General features: G+C 35.3%; 1 protein-coding gene across 1 annotated transcript in view; it reads left to right on the top strand.

Moving 5' to 3' along the window:
* The window catches only part of Ercc1 (DNA excision repair protein Ercc1), a 147,832-nt gene that overhangs the window by 101,844 nt on the left and 25,439 nt on the right, over positions 1-20,549 (top strand). Inside the window, exons 7-8 of the mRNA XM_090411366.1 lie at positions 1,615-1,714; positions 10,267-10,338. Coding sequence (XP_090267492.1) covers positions 1,615-1,714; positions 10,267-10,338 — 172 coding nt within the window. The remainder of the gene's footprint in view (positions 1-1,614; positions 1,715-10,266; positions 10,339-20,549) is intronic.

Raw genomic sequence — 20,549 nt, forward strand, 5'->3', positions numbered from 1 at the left:
ATTAGTCAGAACACTAAATTAGCTCTATACAAGACAGTGATCAAACCAGCTTTAACTTATGGATCTGAGAGCTGGTTTAGAAGTAAAACACTTGACCAAAGACTAGAGATGAGAGTCCTGAGAAAGATTAGAGGCATGAAGAGATGGCATCAATGGCAATATCATAATAAAAATGAGGATATTAGGAAAGAACTAGACATTGTCAGCATCCAGGAATGCATTAGCAGAGCTAATCTCAGGTGGTATGGTCACTTAAATAGAATGGGTGAGGAAAGATTAGCAAATCAAGTATTCTCTTCCAGGTTGGCAGGAAAACGACCCAGAGAAAGACCAAGATATAGGTGGATTGATACGGTACAAAGTGCCTTAGACGATAGAAATATGAGATCTGATAATGTTGGAGTCTTGACAAGCAACTGACTGATTTGGAGAAAAATTGTAGATAGGAAGTTAGTAATGATGTAAATTTTTCATGTAGTACTATCATATCCTGTACACCCCTTGAGAGTACATGTCAGGAATTTGATGATGAACTTGTTGGTGTCTTATACAATGATAATGTAAAAATTCAGAAAAGACTGACAATATTAATATTCAAAATGTCTAATTAAAGCTAATCTGGTATAGTACAGTCGCTTGAACAGAATGAGACATAAAAGAATATCATGACAGGTGTAAGAAGCAAAAATAAGGGGAAAAAAACTAGAGGGGAAACCATGATAGATACAGTAAGAGTACTTATTATTGAAATGCAAGAGCTCGTCTAATCAGAGACTTAAAGCAGTTTGGGAGGAAATTTTTGATAGAAAATTGGTGATAAATATTAATTTTGTTGGACTTTTATAATATCCATGCACTGTATTGAGGGTATACACCAGAAAATGGTTATTGTACGTACTGTGCTATGCATAAAATTACAGCTGGAATAAGACATCTCAAAAACTAGCATCACACTTGCCTTAATGAAAATGGAGAAATAGGTTTGATGATAGAAATCAGATGTTGTAAATGTATAAAATACATCAAGGAAAAGGATCATCCAATATTTTTTTGCACCCCATGATAAAAGCACGTTTGTTTGTAATTTTTAATGATATGCAATATGTAGTACTTTCGGTTTGAGGAAATAGCAATGATTTTTGTTGCTGATAGCAATATTACTAACTTAATCTAATAATTTTCACACATTTTTTAAGATGATTTTGGTGTAAGAAAAACTAGTAGAAAAATGTTCTTAAGTGTGGTAGTATTAAACTCCAAGAACAAAATAAATATTTAATTAAGTTGCTGGATTTAGAGCAATCAGTAAGTGTAATTATTTATACTTTCTAGTAGTGTGCATTTGTCTTGATTATCAGTTACTAACTAATCATTGCTAGTTCATATCTTGATTACTTTAATTAGCAATGTATGTATAACACATATATATACAGTATGTATATGTTGCTTGTATTCAGAAGAGTTAACATGTCCATAATGCAGGAAATAATACAGCTTATAGTTCATAATAAAGACTTGTTAAAGTAATTTAGAATTGTATTTTTAGACTTTATGAATTTTTTTTTTTTTTAATTATTGAGGGATAGTAATTTTTTTGTAAATTTGTTTATGCAGTGCAGAAGAAGCTGGATCATATTTGGAAACGTACAAAATGTTTGAAAACAAGTCTGCAGAGATGATTATGGAAAAACAAGAAAATGATGTACATTCTCAGGTATAGATATCACGAAATTTGTTTATGCTGTGATTATCAAAGAAAACATTCTTTTAAGAAATTAAGCAAATCAGTAAACCAGCCTACACTGCCAAAGAAATTGGACCCCCCCCCATGGGCAAGTGCATCGTGCCATGTAACAAATCACGTGTTTGTAGCCAGTATAAATTTGAGGAATATCATGTTCCCAAGACAGTATAACTGCATCTAGGTGAAATTGCTGCAAGAATGGAACTGATGGAGTTTGAAAGAGGTATTGTGATAGGTTGCCATGTTACAGGCCTATTTGTCCAAATTATTGACAAATTGGGTCCTTCCAGGTCAGTAATCAGTGATACCATACTGAGATGGAAGCTCAGGGAGTCAACTGCAAGTGCTACCTGAAGTGGACAATTCCCTGCACTCACCAAACCTCACCATGGGTTGCCACAAAGGATAATATGTAAAAACTACCATTCGTTACCTGACACTATGAATATGGAGTTCCGGGCATCGACTGGAACACATCTGCACAAAAACATTCGTAGACAAAGCTCACAACATGGGTTTCCATGGTAGGACCTCAACTTGCAAGCACCAACATTACCCAAACTAACATTCAGCATTGTCGTCAGTGTGGAAGCCTGGTAAGCTGTGTTATAGAGGAACAAATCACTCTACCAAATAGATGGACAGGTGTGACAGATGCCCAGTGAATGTCTCTTACCAGTGTGTAACCCTAACTATAAAATTTGGAGGTTGCAGTGTGATGGTATAGTTTCACATTGCATTTGAAATGTGAAATATGAAAATGCAACCATATAGATGACATTTGTATCCACAAACATCACCACACTTGACTGGCCTCAACAGAGCTCTGATCTCAACCCTATTGAACATCTGTGGGATGAACTGGAGTATTGGATGAGATCAAGGAACATCTGCCCCACAACAGTCCAGGACCTCATTACATGCCTACAGCAAGAATTGTACAAAATTCTCATTGATTGGTATCATGTGCTCGTGGAAGATTTTTCTTGTAGGATTGCTGTAGTCATTGCAGCAAAAAATGCTACATCTTATTAAGGTAGGCACAATGACTGTTTGTTCCTCACACTATGATTTCCATTGACTTCTTTCCAAGCAGTGTATTTTTTTCATCTGGAGGTTTTTTCTTTTTATGTGTGTTTTGCAAAATGTCAGTATGTGTTAGATTAATTTTGTCTATCCATATGCAAGTTGTTATTGTGTGACTTGCTCTATGGAGTTTTTTGAAGTTTAGTTATTTGGAACCCTTTATCATTTCACTTTTTGTTTCAGTAAGATCAGAAAGGGTAAAATCTGTCAGAATTATATATTGCAATAACTATATTCTGGGTAGATGATATTTAATAAAAAAAAAAAATGTGATTTCGGACGTATACAAGAATATGTCTATGATTTCATAGACATATTCTATGTCTATGAAACATAGAATATTTGGTTTCAGTTGGATCTTTTGCTGAATTGGCAAAATTTAGCAAAGAAATCTGAAGTTATGTTAATAATTCTCACCTCCTTGATGAAATTCAGTAAAATTTGATCTTTAGAATCTGTATTGAAATTTGTCAATCATTTTTGGACCATTTGTAGTGGGAAAAAAATGTCTGTTTTCCCCCTCTGTGAATAATGGGTTGTCATGTTGTAATTGCCCTAACTTTGATAGCCTCGACAATATTTAATTTCACAAAAGTACCACTACTCGATAGAGCTCTGTGGATAATGTACACTTGTCATAGACATCATGATAATTCTCATGTAAACACCAGAAATATTGACAGTTGAAATTCAACTCTTAACAATATCAAACAGCATTGTATATAAATTGTTATAAGCCATCTAAGCTTATATTTTTGTTATATACATTGTGGTGTAATAATTTTGGTTCTTCACCTAGTCTTGTGTCATGACCAGATTGGCAAAAGTGGTTGAAATGATGATAATAAATTTTTGCTATCCACCACTTGCTATGATTGGACCATTTTTATTGGCAAAAATGAAATTTGGTGTTTAGGAACACTAGTAAAATTTACTGAATAGTTTCAGTGGACTGTTTTAATGAACCAAATTTAAAAATATTTGAGTTTCAGTTTGAGTTTATTGGATTCATTAGCTTGCCTATTACATTCATTATGTTTCTTATAGATAAATTTATATGTTGGTTACACATGACTTTACATTTTTTCAGGAAATGACAACGTATACTAAAATATTAAGTAAAAAACTAATCAATACCCTTCAATATTTTGGCAATGTTACATTGCCATCTTCTGGGAACATAAAACTATGATATATGCATGCAGGTACTAACAATGAGCAAATGAGGCTGAAGAAGGCAACTGATGTTGGTCGTAGAGTCCTAAAGGTGTCCCCTAGTGGGCTAAATTGGGTTGTCTTGGCTGTTTGGGTGATGTTCTTTGGATGCAAGCTTCCTAAATTTGGGATAGTCTCATGCACCAAAATTTGTTGAGATTTGGGAAGTTCTTTAGAGCTGAGGCTGATTCCAGGAACAATCCTTCATATTTATATTTGCTATGGTGTAGTATCAGACCTGATCTTAGTTCGTACAGTCTCCAGATATGATATACACTTGGTATATCATATCTGGAGACTGGTCTTCTACTCTCTCTTACTTCTTACTCCTTCCCCCCAGTGCTATTAGAGCAGTTCGAGGACGAGGGGGGTGACTCTTTCCTCTCAAACTGTAGTTTTCACTATCTACTAAAAAGGCAAGCCTAGTTGTCTTAAGGTGGCAGCCCCACCACCAGGATACCTATCATCATGCTAGTCACTTGACATAGGGAAACACATATTACTTTCAAGTCTCAACGAAAACCAAACCGGACAGAAAACATGGAAAATGACCACAAACTGGAAAAGGTCAAGAAACTTTGGAAAAAGAAAAATGTGGTGAAATATGCTATATGGAACATTAGAAGCAGAGTACATAAAGAAGAAAAATTAGATAAAATTTTAAATGATGAAAATATAGAAATTGCAGTTCTTACAGAAACAAAAAAGAAACTTAAAGGAACAAAAGAAACAGCTAACTACAATATCATATATAGTGATTCTTGTAGAGAGGCTTATACATTGGTTGTACATGATTATTAAATTACTTAAAGAATTCATAACATAAACTGGAATATAAATTAAAATAAACTTTAATATATACTTCCTATATTTTGGCAATGTCACGTTGCTATCTTCATGGGAACTTAAGATTAAGACACGTGCACACAGGCACTAAAACAGCAAATGAGGTCAAAGAGAGGAGACTACTGTTTTTCCTAAAGTCCTGATGGTGCACCCTAGTGGGCTATAGTAAGTATTCTTGGCCGTTGGGCTAATGTTCTCATGATCTACATCTCCCAAATTTGAAACAGTCTCATGCATCCAAATTTGTTGAGGTTTGGCATGTTTTTTAGGGCTGAGGCTGATTCTATGAATAGTCTTTCAAATTTAAACTTGCTGCGGTGTATTACTGTGGCTTTCTTCCAAACGTATTCTGTGGTGAGTATCCAGAGCAGAGCCTGCCTGTTTGGCCAAAATAGGACAGCTTACAGCTGCAAGGGACCTGGTAAACACCAGGTAGGTCTAGGGGAAGTGGTTGGTCTTTTGTGGAGCAGATAAGGGATGCCAATTTTCTATATGGTTTGTAACAAGAGGTCAGCTCATATTTTTTTAGGATTTTGGTTATTTTTTCAGAGGTACTCCGGATGTAGGGAATAGTGATTGATTTAGAGTAATCTTTATTGTGAAGGTGGGGAGGGGGGTTATGGTTTACTGGTTTTAGTAGTTTTTGGATTTTTTCAGGGTTGTAGCCATTAGTTGAGAACGTATTAATGATGTGATTTAGTTCGGTGGTTAGGGCATTGTCATTTGAGCAGATTAGTTTAGCCCTGTTATGCAGTGTCGTAATAACACCATATTGTTGGGGGGGGGGGGTGAATGTACCTCCCTGTATGGGTGGGTTTTCTATAAACTGAGAAAAACCAAGGTTCCATCAGGCTGGCGGGTGATTAGCGTGTCTAGGAAAGGGAGGCTGTTGTTATCCTCTTTTTCCAAGGTGAACTTGATTCTAGGGTGTTGGTTACTTTAGTGTGTTAAGGAGAGGAGTGTATCTGAGCCATGTGGCCAAATAGCGAACACATCATCAGCATAGCGAAGTCATATAGTAGGTTTTGGTGGGGCAGAGTTTAAGGCTTTTTCTTCAAAAGTACCAATAAAGAAGTTTGCTAGGAGTGGAGAACCCATGGCTGTATCCTCTGTCTGTTTGTAGAATTTTCCTTGCCAAACGAAATAGCCTGAGTTCATGGTGAACTGAAATTTGGCTTGCATGAGATCTAGGGTATCGGTATCTTTGAGTGGGACATTTGTGAATAGTGAGGAGACATCAGGATTGACCATTATATTGGAGTGAGAGGTTCTCTATACTGGCTTTAAAGTGGGCTGAGTTTTTAATGTGTGTTGCCAGTACAATGTGCGAGCACTTTGGCTAATTTGTATGTGTTTGAATCAATGTCATCCACAATGGGGGCATTGATTAAAGTTTTTAATTAATATTTTAGTATAGATTTATTATAAATGGATCTAATAGACAAGTTTAAGTGTTGAATGTTATTCATATTTATTTTAATAGTATTAGCAACACCAAACAAACTAATTAAAAAAAAAGTTTATTAACCGACTTATATTTCGCTGTATTTCAAACCAGCATCTTCACACAAAACAAGTTAGTTTACATGCAATAGTAAGTAAGTGAAATAATTCAAATTGTAACGTACAAACGATCGATGCCCAATTAGGACTTTAGTCCTAATCAGCACCCTATAATTGTAAAAAAAAAAGAAGTATTACAGCTATGTAGGAATTGTTCTTAAGATAAGTTAAGTCTCCCAAAATTTTGGCAAATTAATGCAACCATACTTGTTTCTAGGTTAGGAGAATTTTTATAGCCTGGCTGAGCCCAAAAATAAAGAAATGCTATTTAGAAATCATTACAGGTCAGAAAAAAAATTTTTTTTTTAGAGTCAGCCATGGTTATGAAAAATTCTTCTAACTTGAACAAGTATGGTTGCATTAATTTGTCAAAAATTTGGGAGACTGTTATCTTAAGATCAACTCCTACATAGCTGTAGTACTTTTTTTACAACGTATAGGGCACCAAATTAGGAGTTTAGATCTTTTGTCTATTATAATATGAATAACGTGTAAACTATAACATGCTGTTTTGTGCTCTGAAGATTCTGGTTTGAAATCCAGCAAAATATAAACTAGTTTGTTTGGTGTGTTTATACTGTTAGAATAAGTTATGTTATAATGAATGATGTAACTATATAAGAATAGTATTATAAACCATTTTGAAAATGACATTTTTATTAAAATGTCATTTGAAAATTTTACATTTGTTGACAGGTTTTTTTTTTCCTTCTCATGGAAAAGCTTAATTAAAACTTGCAAAGAGTAGTATAATTTTTATTTATGTTATTACTTTGAAGTTTGGATGTTCATTACAGTAAGATGTGTATGCACTATAGTGAACACTACTTTAAGAAAATGATGCAGTACAATGAACTTTAGAAAAGTCTCAGCCTCCATCATGGAGACCCACCCAAAACTTTATACATATAACACTTATCATACTTAACTTTAAACTCATTTGTTACTCTCCAAGCAAAAAACAATTATCCAAGGGGGACCCTGGTTCTCTCTTTCTCTCTCCAACATGTATTAAAAAATTCTTTTGTGTAGAACCTTGTTAGTTTCTATCATGGCCACTCTTTTCTGCTTATCAACTAAATTTTGTGACCCACACATTGTCAATCTATCCTTAGTGAGCATTCCATAAACCTTCACACCAGCTTGGTTACTCTAGTTCCTCTTCACCACCTCCTGATCCCACAAGAAAAATCAGATTATCAAGATATGGCCAAATCATAGCCTTATAAAGAGAGATAACTTCCCTATATTTGCCTGTTAGTGTTTTTCAACATCCAAGTAATCCTTTGAACTATTTTGCCAACTTTTGCAGTATGCCCTCTGAACTTCAACTCTTTCTACCATTATAACCCCCCCCCCAGATGCCTAGCCTCATTAATTTCCTACATTCCAGTACCATCAATGTGATACACAGTATGTCATCATTTCATCCTGAACTACATAACCTTACATTTTACAACATTAATTGACAACTTTTGTCCATGATGCCAATTTCTGCAGGATATTTAATTTACATCACCTTTTTCTACTATTTCCCTCTCCAGTTTTGCATCATCAACAAAAAAAAACTGAAATTCCCACTTCTCCTAGATTCCACTCCACCATACAATACTCTGGCATCTGTCAGTCAGCCCCCCCCCCAATACACACACACACACACACACACACACACACACACACACACACACACACACACACACACATCACAGGAGATACATTAATATTTATACACACACTGCCCATCATCATCACAACTGATTCTGACAATCCATTCCATTCATTCACCACTCTCCAACAAAATCTTGCATCAGCAATACCCCCTCTTCCTGTCTTATTCCTTCTATCCTTCCTGAAAATACAATATACCCCTTACATTCTAGCCCTGTAACTATATCATTTTCTGTCAACCAGGTCTTGCTAATGCCAATAATTATTGGCTAGGTCAAGCTGATCAATGTCAAAACTCTTCTCCTTTATTTTTGATACTTCTGACATTTGTGTAGATGAATTTCAGCATTCCCTGGGACTTACATGTCATTACCAACTCATTCAGATTTGAAATTGTATTGAGAATTGCATAATCATTTCATATGTGTGCGTGCACACACACTTCTTTTTCTCAAGGGTGGCTGAATCCACACTTGACTGCATCCTCCTATAGTACTTCTAGTTCATCAAATTCACTCTGTACATTTATAAACTGCTCACCATTCCTCCTGCGCAATCTTATTGACTCATTAGCAATGTGGCTCTTCTCAATTCAGTCCTGTCATACTGATGCAGCAGACCCATCTTTACTTCCTCATTCTTCTTTTTTGCTTTTATCAGCAACTCTTTCGTAATTTATGCCTGCAAGAATGATGCTAGCATAAATGCATGACGTAGCAGTTCTGTACATGGCATATAGATAAGTCTTTTTATTGTGTGTGTGTTCATTTGCAAAAATTTAATATGCAATATCATTCATAAAGCATTTTACATGGCACTTGTACAAACAAGAAAAATGATGGCTGAGGTTCATTATTCACTGAGTTTAATGTGAAGGATTTCATATTTGTTCAATGTATTCATTGCCAAGAGTAAATGGTTTATGGTATTAAGGTGAGAGGGGTATGTTAGAAATGCTTGGTGTATGTATGCAAGAAATACAAATCATGTTGAAAGCAAGTGAATAAAGTAACTAATATTAATGATGTAAGGCAGGATAGTGAAAATGTAGATAATGCAATGGAAGGAGTGAGGGATAGAGGAGATAAAAAAAAATTATATTTGTAGAATTATATTTGTAGAATTTTCAGCTAGATTTCCTGGCCATTGTCAGTTGAAAAGAGATAAACGTAATAAGAACAACACTTGCAAGTGCGTAGCAATATATACTATCAACTGCAAGAGGATAACCTCATCTAGAACTATTAGAATTAGAATTGAAAGAAAGAAATTTAAATAATTACAATTTTGTGAAAAACACAGGAATGAGGAGTGTTACTTAGGATGACTTCCCAGAACTGGGAAAATTTAAGGCAGTTGTTTTTGTTCAGGTTCATACTGTGAATGTGGACTTCACAACTTTCTTTATATTACTTTTCACAAAGAAAATAACTTTTTTGTAGGACTTCAGTTTTATTCCAGTGAATTCTATGCCTGGTGGATGAGATGTGGCTGACTAAACCACTTATCAGACTCTTGAAGTAAAATATACTCTTGATTTTCTTCTATATGAATCTGAGTTGAATGACTTGTCTGCCCATAATAACAAAGGCCACATGAACAAGGGATCCTGTAAACTCCAGGATAAGAGAGAGAGAGAGGAGAATATTTGTCTTCTGGAGAGGCTAGGAAGGAAGCTAACTTATGAATATTAAATATTTCTTTGTTTCTTATGTTTGAAGACACTGTATGAATAATACAGCAAAGAAAGAATATTTCTACAAATTTTTAAATTTGTTTTTTCCTAACATAAGTGTCATTCTGTTTTATAATTTTATCATTGTCATCAGCTTATGTCTCAATATTTAAATCTATCGGAAGACATGCATCCTTTGTATATAAGCTAGCTTTGAGTTTATTTACATGCCTGCATATTATTCATATAATGTCTTCAAACATAAAAACATCTTTGAGTTCAAACTATAGAAATGTCATTTCTGTACACAAACATATCTAAATGCAAATTTCTTAAAACTTGCAATTTAGGCTTCTTATATTAGCTTTATTATTATTTTTAATAGGTAATTGTTCTTGATAGTTAATACACATATTGACTATAGGTCTTGTCTTTAGTTAGTAACAACGATATACAATTTGCCTTTCAGCTGATTGATTGTTTGACATCAGTAAAATCCATTAATAAGACAGATGCAACTGTCCTTCTATCAACATTTGGTGTAAGTATCAGTTTTTTTCTTTCTGAATATAACGTTTCTCTTATTATAAATGTATTGTTTTTATGAATTCTGTATAAATAGTAACTGGATTTTTTAAAGGTTTTTAAAAAAATTACCAAGCACAATGAAAATAAGGACAGACCTTGATCTCTTTGCAAATGTTGTGCACATTAAAAGTCTTCCTGGAATTCAGTATTTAATTCCTGGAATTTAGTACGTACACTAAATTTGGAAATTGTATTGGAGTTGTTTATGCAAAATGAATGTATGTATACATTTCTTGTTTAGGTTTGTTTAACTTTTTCAGACTGCAGAGCCCTACATAAAAATTGTTCCTTTTCACAGACTCTATGAAATTTTCCATACAAATTTAGCAGAAAGGAAATTATGACAATGAATGATTATGTGCAAAATATTTTAATCAAGAAAACATATGATACATAATATTAAAAATAATAAAGTAATACAAGTGTTCTAGAAATAAGTCAACTTAAAAAATATATATATTCACTCGCTAAACTCACAAATCTTAATGAGAGATATGAGCTTTCATGTTTAGGTTCTTCTGGCTTTTCGGCTGCAGCAGTTGCATTCATACTTAGATCACTTGTTGATCATATATGCTCTTTGGCAGTGTAGCAACAACCCCCCCCCCCCCTCCACACACACACAGAGTTTCTCCAGATAGTATTTTCCACAGTTACTGATGGGTTTTTTTTTCAGAAACTACATTTAATATAAGTTGTAAATGTCTGTATGTTTTCTGGGGAACCTCTAAAGTCTTGTAGAACTGTAGGGTTCTGCAGAGCACAGTTTAAGGCACACTGGTTTAGATTAATTGTACTGTGAGTTATGTTGTCAACACCTCACATTGAAGCTGTGTCTTTAAATGCTGCGGGAGGAGCAAAAAAAAAAAAAAAAGCAGAACAAAAGAACGAAGTGTTTTATCAATCCCAATAAGAGGTTGCAGAATCTATAGAACATTAGTACCATATGTAGCCAAGGAATAGGAGAGCAGGAACCATTTGATATTCTGAATAACTAGAGGTTGTATTTGTTGAGTAGCACTTTGTGAGGAAAACACCACCTGAAACATGAAAACAACATTCTAATGTTGAATGGAATTAAGATTTGTAAAGTTTATGCAAGTAACAAAAGTAGTAGCTCGAGCAAAAAAGGATGCTAAGTTTTATAGAGGCTAAGAATCTTTTGATATAATGCAAGAGACTGAGAAAGTTATTGAGCCAGGAAAGGAGAGGTAAATATCATTCCAAAATAGATATCTGTTTGTTTGGAGTGCATCCATGAATTCATATTACTGTTTATACAATATAGCCACAGAAATTTTGGCTATAGTTATTTTACACACACGCACACACACTAAAATAACTGAACAGAAGAGTATCTCAGTTATGAAAATAATAAATTATTCAAGTTTAAGAGCCTGCTGCTAATTTATTTGATAAGTGTTAATCTGAAAATTATTAATCTTGTCTCACATGATGGATGGGACTTATGGTGCAAGAATATTGGATCTAGTAGTGGTAACATTATATATCTATCTCTAAATGAAGTGAAGATTGTCGACTCAATTAGAGATTGTCTATCTCTAATTGAAGTAACAACCTATGGTGCAAGAATATTGGATCTAGCAGTGGTAACATCACGTATCTATCTCTAAATGAAGTAGCGATTGTATCTCCATTTGTTGAGTAATCATGCAGTGTTAACTTTGGAAGTAGATAATCATGCAAGAACTTTGGTTGAGAAGCAGTATATGTAATTAAAAGGCAGATAATTATGATAAAATCGAGAAGGTAGCCTGAAGCAGTTCTTTTACCCATACTCTTCTTTCTATACATTAATTGCCTTCTCTCACTAATCTCAAATCCTGTTCATAGTTTTGCTAATGTACTCTTCATTTGAGAAACCTTAAAATACTTAAATGAAGCAAGTCTCAAGATCTGTCCATTGCTTTTAACACTGATCTCATTATTTTCACCTGAAGATAATTAAGTCGATTTGAATGTTATCAAAATAAGTAAGGAATAGCCAAGTTCTTACTTTGCTCTCCCTTACTTTTCATAATATTCCCCTCTCCAGTCAAGATTAATGTTCTCTTCTTAAGTTAATTTTCACTACTAACATATTGTATAAATAATCATAATTTAAAATTCTGAATATTTTTACGTATTGTTTATGTTAGTATGTTTATTAGTTTTAGTTTCATAACACGAATTGTCGGCACTTGCGATATGCCCGTTATTGAAATTATTTTGTCAAAGTGATATGTAAAGCAGTTAAAAATTTATGTATACTTACCGGATTTGAATGGTTGTGTTACTTTAACGATTTTATTGTAGTTTAAAATATTAAGTTGTGCTTTATGAAGACATTCTCTTGTCGCAATTATATTTAGTTTCTCGCTTGCCACTTTCAAGGAGTGTGCATGCTCGCTGAGAAGTTTGATGTGTGATTGACAGCTGACAGAAAGCGTTCTGTATCGTAGTAACGAAGAGAAAATCAAGAGCGCTTTCGGAAAGAAATTAGAACACAAGCTGGCAGATATTTAGATTGAGAGGAATTTGAGTTTTTTTATGTGACAGTCGGAGGTAAATCAATAGTATATTCCGAAAAATGAATCGTGGAACTATGAAGTTTAAAGTGGAATAAGTATTGATAAATAAAAGGGAATTATTGCTATAGGCGTTTTAAAGGAATATTGGAGGAAACGCTAATTGGAAGATTTATAGTAGGTTCCGAAAAGGGAATCGTAGAACTGTGAATTTTTTATGAGTGGAAGGGTTAAGACTGCCAATAAGCATTAGTGAATAAAAGAAGTAATTGTTCTAAATACGTTCTAAAGGAATGTTCGAGAAAACTCTGATTAGGAAGTTTCATCTGTATTAAGGACGCCAGATCTAACTATTATTTCTACTAAAAAGAGACGGAATTGAGTCAGGAAATTTAATGTGTGCTACATAAGTGACGAGAAAGGATCCTATGAAAATGAAGAATAAAGTCATATATCTTCGGAAAAGGGCCTTGACAGAGAAAGAAACTAGCTATGAACATTTTGTCATTGTGAAAACAAAGTGTTTAGTCTAGTCTTAAGTGTAAGTTTATTTTTAAAAGGCCTTGGATCCAATTAAATTTGTAGTTAGTTATGTAATATTTGTTTGAAGTGTATATATATTGTTTTTGTTTTATTAAATGTGTTTATTTTGTATTTAGTCTTGAGTTAGTGATTTTTTTGGATTCCGAAAGAAAGAGTTAAAGTCATTGCACCAATTGGAGTGAACCCGTGTGCATATATAGGTACACTCGGAAATAAAAATAAAAATAATTGTTGAACAGAGATCATCTCTGTGGTAGGATTAATATTATGATAATATTGATTAAAAATATCCTCTATATAAACATCTCTAAATTTAAATAAATATCTTTTCTATTAACAATATCATGGCATAAACACATCTAGCTGTCCAACCTTGGAATATGGGTCTCATAGTTGTGTTATGGATTAAAAACCTCCCAAGAGTAGGTTTCAATTTAGTAGATGACCTCTCGCAAGTTCCTTCCATTCACTTTCTTATAGATACTCTGTTTCTGCATTGTTTTTTTAATATTTCTGTGTGTAGTGCTGAACTATCCACCACCATTCCTCCACTTTCCTCTATTTATATTAAAAGACAAGATGGCTAACACTCATACACAGTTCAGCTACAAGCTTATTGAATCAGGTGTTCATTCTCATTAACATATCCTTTCTTCTTGTTGGCATAGGTTTCTGTGGTTTAGCAGTTCAAAAGAAAGATTCCAGTATTGCGACCAAATGTTTATTAAGATAAATAAAAATAAACAAACCCGACAAGTTTCGTATGTCGTTTGACTTACATCTTCATGGGTTAAAGGTAACTAAAAGTTTATCCCTTCTTCTTCCTTCTTCCTCCCAATTGCTTGTCAATTAGGGAGAAAGATATGATAATAGGTTTTGTGGCCTCTCATGTGTAGGATTGATATAAAATAAGTAAAAGGAAGAATAACAGTGAAAGAATAACCTTACTACATGTATATACGATGTGGTATCAAAAAGTTTCGAGACTAGCTCTGTTTACGAGAAATTACTTTATTTATCTACATTTACACACTATCACCTTCAAAATATTCCCCCTGCATATCAATCCAGCGTTCTTGCCACTTCTGGAATGTGTCCTGGAAGTCTTCTTTTCGAAGCATGTCAAGTACCTTCTTCGATTCGTGCTGGATCTCCACAATGGTTTTAAAACGGTGACCTTTGAGCTGGACCTTCATCTTTGGGAAGAGGGCAAAGTCTGCAGGAGCCAAATCTGGCGAGTAGGGTGAGTGCAGAAGTGAGATCATGTTGTTTCTGGCAAGAAACTTACGTGTGAGGAGAGCTTGGTGACAGGGTGCATTGTCATTGTGGAGCATCCAATTTTTTGCACGCCATAGATCTGGTTGCTTTCGCCAAATGTCCTCCCTCAGACGCCTTAAAACCTGGAAGTAGAACTCGCTATTGACGGTCTTACCCCTGAGGACGAATTCTCGATGCACAATATGGCGAATGTCGAAAAAGACGATAAACGTGCACTTGGTTGAGCTGCAGACCTGCCTCGCCTTTTTTGGTTGCAGAGAGATGATGGGATCTTCCACTGTGAAGACTGTTGCTTCGTCTCAGGATCGTACCCATACACCCAAATTTCGTCACCGGTAATGATCCTTGACATGAAGGATGGGTCATCCATGGCACGCTGACAGAGTTCTTGGCAGACCTCAATGTGGTGTTCCTTCTGCTCCTGGATCAGCAGCCTGGGGACAAACTTGGCAACAACACGGCACATGCTCAAATCACACATGAGGATTGCCTGGACTGTCCCGTATGACACACACTGACAATGGCAGCAATGTTGAGTTTTCTGCGACGATCCTCATGCACAAGTTGCCGAATGGTTTGACATTTTTGGGGGTTGAGCTCGTTGAAGGTCTTCCTGATCTCTCATCGTTGTCTTCCAGTGATGTTCTTCCGCTCTTGAAGCACGCGTGCCACTCAAAACACCTCGAATGACTCATTGCAGCATTGCCGAATCATGTCAAACATCCCTGTGGCACGTTTGCCCAGTTTCATGCAGAATTTCACGTTTGCTCTTTGTTCTGCTGTCCATGATGAAATCGCAGATGTGGTAACACAGTTGGTCAGAATAGCATCAGTTGAACAGCTCCCGATGTACACAGGACGATGTCTTTTGGCACACTGGCTTATGAAGGTAGGTGCTCCCTGTGACTGTGTGTGCAGCCTTGTGCTGCCATCTGTTGGAGTGTTACAAACCTAGTCTCGAAACATTTTGATACCACCTCGTAGTAGGAAAGTTTCAGTTGCACTAGAAAAAGCTGAGTTGTTAAGTGATAACTGTAGTGAAATATACATTCCAGACTCACTGAATGCCTTCTATATCCTGAGAGCTATTCATTGATTCTGGAATATATATCTCACTACAGTTATCACTGGATAAAGGATAGAGGTGAATGAGTTAGAAGTATTAGATCAGTTGCAAGAGCTTGATTCAAACACATTATTGGGATTGAATACAATGTTGGCATCAGTGCTTAAGGAGAGAATGTCTTGATCTGGTTGTTCAACTTGAGTCTACATCTGCATGATTCCTAACGAACAGAAGAAAGGCAAGATAATTTTGTTATACAAGAATGTTGCTGGGAATAATGCATCCAATTATAGGCAATCATTATCTCTGTAATGGTTATTAAGGTATTAGAAAAGCTTGTCAGGACCCATATTCAAAAGCAGATAGATAGCACTTTCATCTGGAAAACTATTAGAGAAGCTTGTTAGACCCATATTCAAAATTAGATAGATAGCACTTTGATCTAGAGAACAGCACTACTTTCTTAAAGGTAGGTTTTGGTTTAGCAGTCTACTTATTGAGAGCAGAATTGGGTAAGGGAAACGGATCTCCATGGTACTTCAGGAATTTGGTAAGGCATTTACACTTAATCTATCTCTCACTCCCAATATATAAGAGAGTGAATTAATTCACATTAATTTACTCTCTTATAGTGAATTAATTAACTCATCAAATAATGGGAACCACAGAATCATATGCTACAGTGAATAATTCTCTTCAGTTTATTTCTTTAGCATTGTATCAGTGGGTCTTTTGATTGAATTTTTGATAGTTTGTGACAGTAAGTGAATTGTTATAAAAGTATTTTGCTATAGTGAGAGTTCACTGTATATAGAGATGTCGAGTCTAAGAGAAGGAGAATGCCCAGTAATTCCACATAGGTCTCTACTACCAATTATACATATACAGTGGTGCCTTGGTTAACGACATGTTAACCAAAACCGTCGTTATCCAAGGCACGATTCCCCATAAGATTTAATTGAAAATTGATTAATTTGTTCCGGCTCCTCCTCCCACAACCATAGTACATATTAAAAATGCAGATAAAACTCATTTAAAATGTCATAAAAATATGGTAAATATAATTTCTTTATTATACAGTATATGTATTTGCTACAAAAAAATTAACATTAATAAAATGAATTGTTCATGAAAACAGTTTCATGAACAATTATCAATCTTCACCAGAAGGACAATTGGGCTCACTTCAGAGTTTTTTGACAAATGGACCTGTTAAATACATGTCTAGGGTTGATTGCTTCTGCCTCTTTTTTAAAATGTTTCTGAAAAACTGCATGGGGGTGCTTAAGGGTCAAAGCTGTATAACTGAGAGGAGACCTCCACATAGCCTTTAAAGGAATGCGGAGAACCGACTAGGGCTTCTGACCTAATGTCCAATCCTCACCTTCTCGTGGTGCACCCCGTTGGGTATCTACTTTGATACTGAACGAACGAGGATGGGCTGGCAATTTGGGATTTAGCCGACCAAATTGTATTCTTATTGATTAAACCAAAATAAAAAAAATGATGGTACAACATGACAAAATTTCATGCCGGCTGGGGCGTCGCCTGGTTAAACAAGGCCCCCGTTGTTTTTGCCAGGGAACCAGGGCGAACAGCGAAAAGTCAGCTACTGGAACAAATCTGAAAACACACCCCAACTCAACATCACCAGAGTTAAAGATCGGTACTATCAACGTAAGAAGCCTCAATGGCAAAGAAATGGAGCTAGCTGAGGAATTAGATAAGTACCAGATCGACATAATAGGGGTGACTAAAACAAAAAAGACAAAAACTGGTGAGATCTTTCTGAGCAATAAATACAAAATGTTATATTCAGGCAATGACAATCAAGGAAAAGAAGGCGTAGCCATAATATTCAACACAAAATACGAGGCTAATCTTCTTGAATGGCAGTCAATCTCAAGTAGAGTAATGTGGGCAAATATGAGAATGGGGAACTGGACAATGAGACTTATTTGTGCCTATGGTCCCACAGAAGGTTCTACTAAGGTAGAAGTGGAGGAATTTTTTGATGCTTTAGAAAAAGCAACTGACACAATTAAAAAGGAAAAGTTGGTCCTTGTTGGGGATCTAAATAGCAGAGTAGGAAATGATTGTGAGACATACAAAAATATTTTGGGAAAATTTGGAGAAAAGAGCAAAGCTAATAATAATGGCAAATATCTGTTGGATTTCTGCCAAGGACACGGACTGGTTATTACTAACACCATGTTCCAACATAAAAATGTGCACAAATTCACATGGAGAGAAGAGGCTAGGAATAAGAAAAGTCTCATTGACTATGTTATTGTTGATAGTGATGTTTTCTCCCTGGTGCAGGACACCAGAGTGTACAGAGGAATCGAAATTGGAAGTAATCACTATTTAGTCTTGAGCAGGATAAAATTGAATTTCATATTGAAAAGAATAACATGTAAGAAAGTTTTAAAGCGAATAAAAGTTGAGCAGCTCTCAGATGTGAACTGTAGACTAAAATACAGAAAGATTATTGAAAAGAAAATGAAAGAGTTTGAGAACAGGAATCAAACCTTGGAGATTCAGTGGCAAACTCTGAAGAAAACATTGATTGATTCTGCCAGAGAGGCATGTGGTGAGGTTGTGTGCAAGGATAAAAAAATCAGAACTCCCTGGTGGACACAGGAAGTTAAAGAGGCAGTGAAGGAAAAGAAGAAAGCATATCAAAAGTTCCTGGCAAATAAGTCAGCTTTTACTCTTACAGAATACAGAGACAAATGTAAGAAAGCTAAACAGTGTGTAAAACTAGCTAAACAAAAGTCATGGGAGGACTTTGGCAAGAATATAGAAAATAAATATCTAGAAGGTGGCAAAATATTCTGGAGGTTGTTGAAGAAACTTAGGAATGGAGGAAAGAGTGCTGTAAAAGGAGTTAGAGATGATAAAGGTGACATGAAATCAGGAGAAAAGATATCCTTGAAGTATGGAGTAATTACTTTGAAAAACTGCTAAATGAAACAAGCAGTGATGACAGCACAGTGATAAAAAACACTGACCAGGCATGCAGTCAGGAATACATATCCATCCATACTTGAAGTAGAAAAAGCCATCAAAGGCTTGAAATGTGGAAAGGCAGCAGGAGTAGATGATATTTGACCAGAAATGCTGAAGTATGGTGGTATAAAAGTCTTACAGTGGCTGCACTGCATAGTTCAGAAAGCCTGGACAGAGGGACAAATTCCCGATGATTGGAGTAGTGCTCTCATAGTACCCATATATAAAAAGGAAAATAAAACTGAATGTGAGAATTACAGAGGTATTTCCCTTCTGAGTGTTCCTGGCAAGATCTATGCAAGTATACTTGAGAAACGGTTGAGAAGAATTGTGGAAGAAAAGCTTGGTGAAGAACAAGCTGGATTCACGCCAAATAGAGGCTGTCAGGATCAGATCTTCACTTTACGACAAATAGTCGAGAAAGCATGGGAATATAACAAAGCTCTGTATTTAAGTTTTGTCGATTTGGAAAAGGCATATGACAAGGTGCCAAGAGAGAAGCTATTCAATACGCTGCAGTTATATGGTGTCAATGGGGCATTATATCAAGCAATACTTAGTCTTTATTTGAGTTGTAAGTCAGCAGTTAAAATTGAAGTACAGGAAGATGGTTTAATGTTAAATCTGGTGTGAGACAAGGATGTACATTATCCCCTCTGTTATTCATTATCTATATGGATCACATTATGAAGGAAAGTGGTATTAAACCTGATATCAAAATTGGAGATGTTAATGTCAGCTCTTTGCTTTATGCGGATGATGTTATACTTCTAAATAAATCCGCTACAAGTCTGCAAGATTCTCTGACTAAATTGAATAACTGTTGTAATAGATATGGTATGAAGGTCAGCAATAAAGAGACAAAGACAATGAAAATAGGCAGAATCATTGAAAATGTCAACTGTGTTGTGAATGGAGAACCTGTGGAACAAGATAAAACATTTCAGCTACTTAGGCACGATTTTTACTGAAGATGGTAAATTAAATATAGAAATAGACAACAGAATCAGCAAAGCTGGTATGGTGGGAAGTCAATTGAATAAATTCATATGGAATAAGAGAGAAATTAGTCGGAACACTAAATTAGCTGTATACAAGACAGTGTACAAACCCGTTTTAACTTATGGATCTGAGAGCTGGGTCAGAAGTAAAACACTTGACCAAAGACTAGAGACCACAGATATGAGAGTCCTGAGAAAGATTAGAGGCCTGAAAAGATGGCATCAATGGCAATATCATATTAAAAATGAGGATATTAGGAAAGAACTTGACATTGTCAGCATCCAGGAATGCATTAGCAGAGCTAATCTCAGGTATTATGGTCACTTAAATAGAATGGGAGAGGAAAGATTATCAAAACAAGTGTTCTCTGCCAGGTTGGCAGGAAAACGACCCAAAGAAAGACCAAGATATAGGTGGATTGATACGGTACAAAGTGCCTTAGATGATAGAAATATAAGATCTGATAATGTTGGAGTCTTGACAAGTAACAGACTGATTTGGAGGAAAATTGTAGATAAGAAGTTAGTAATGATGTAATTTTTTCATGTAGTACTATCATATCCTGTACACCCCTTGAGGGTACATGGCAGGAATTTGATGATGATGATGATGATGAATTTCATAGTTTAATTATGTCAGCTCTTCTGGCTGACAATATTCAGGATCTTCAAAATCTTTTGGAACTAATAAATGAAGAGAGTGAAAAAATGGGATTAAAAATAAATATCAAAACTA

The sequence above is a fragment of the Typopeltis vanoorti genome, chromosome 21, assembly GCF_054136105.1.
Source record: "Typopeltis vanoorti isolate ZY-2024b chromosome 21, IOZ_Tvanoo_1.0, whole genome shotgun sequence".
NCBI lineage: Eukaryota > Metazoa > Arthropoda > Arachnida > Uropygi > Thelyphonidae > Typopeltis > Typopeltis vanoorti.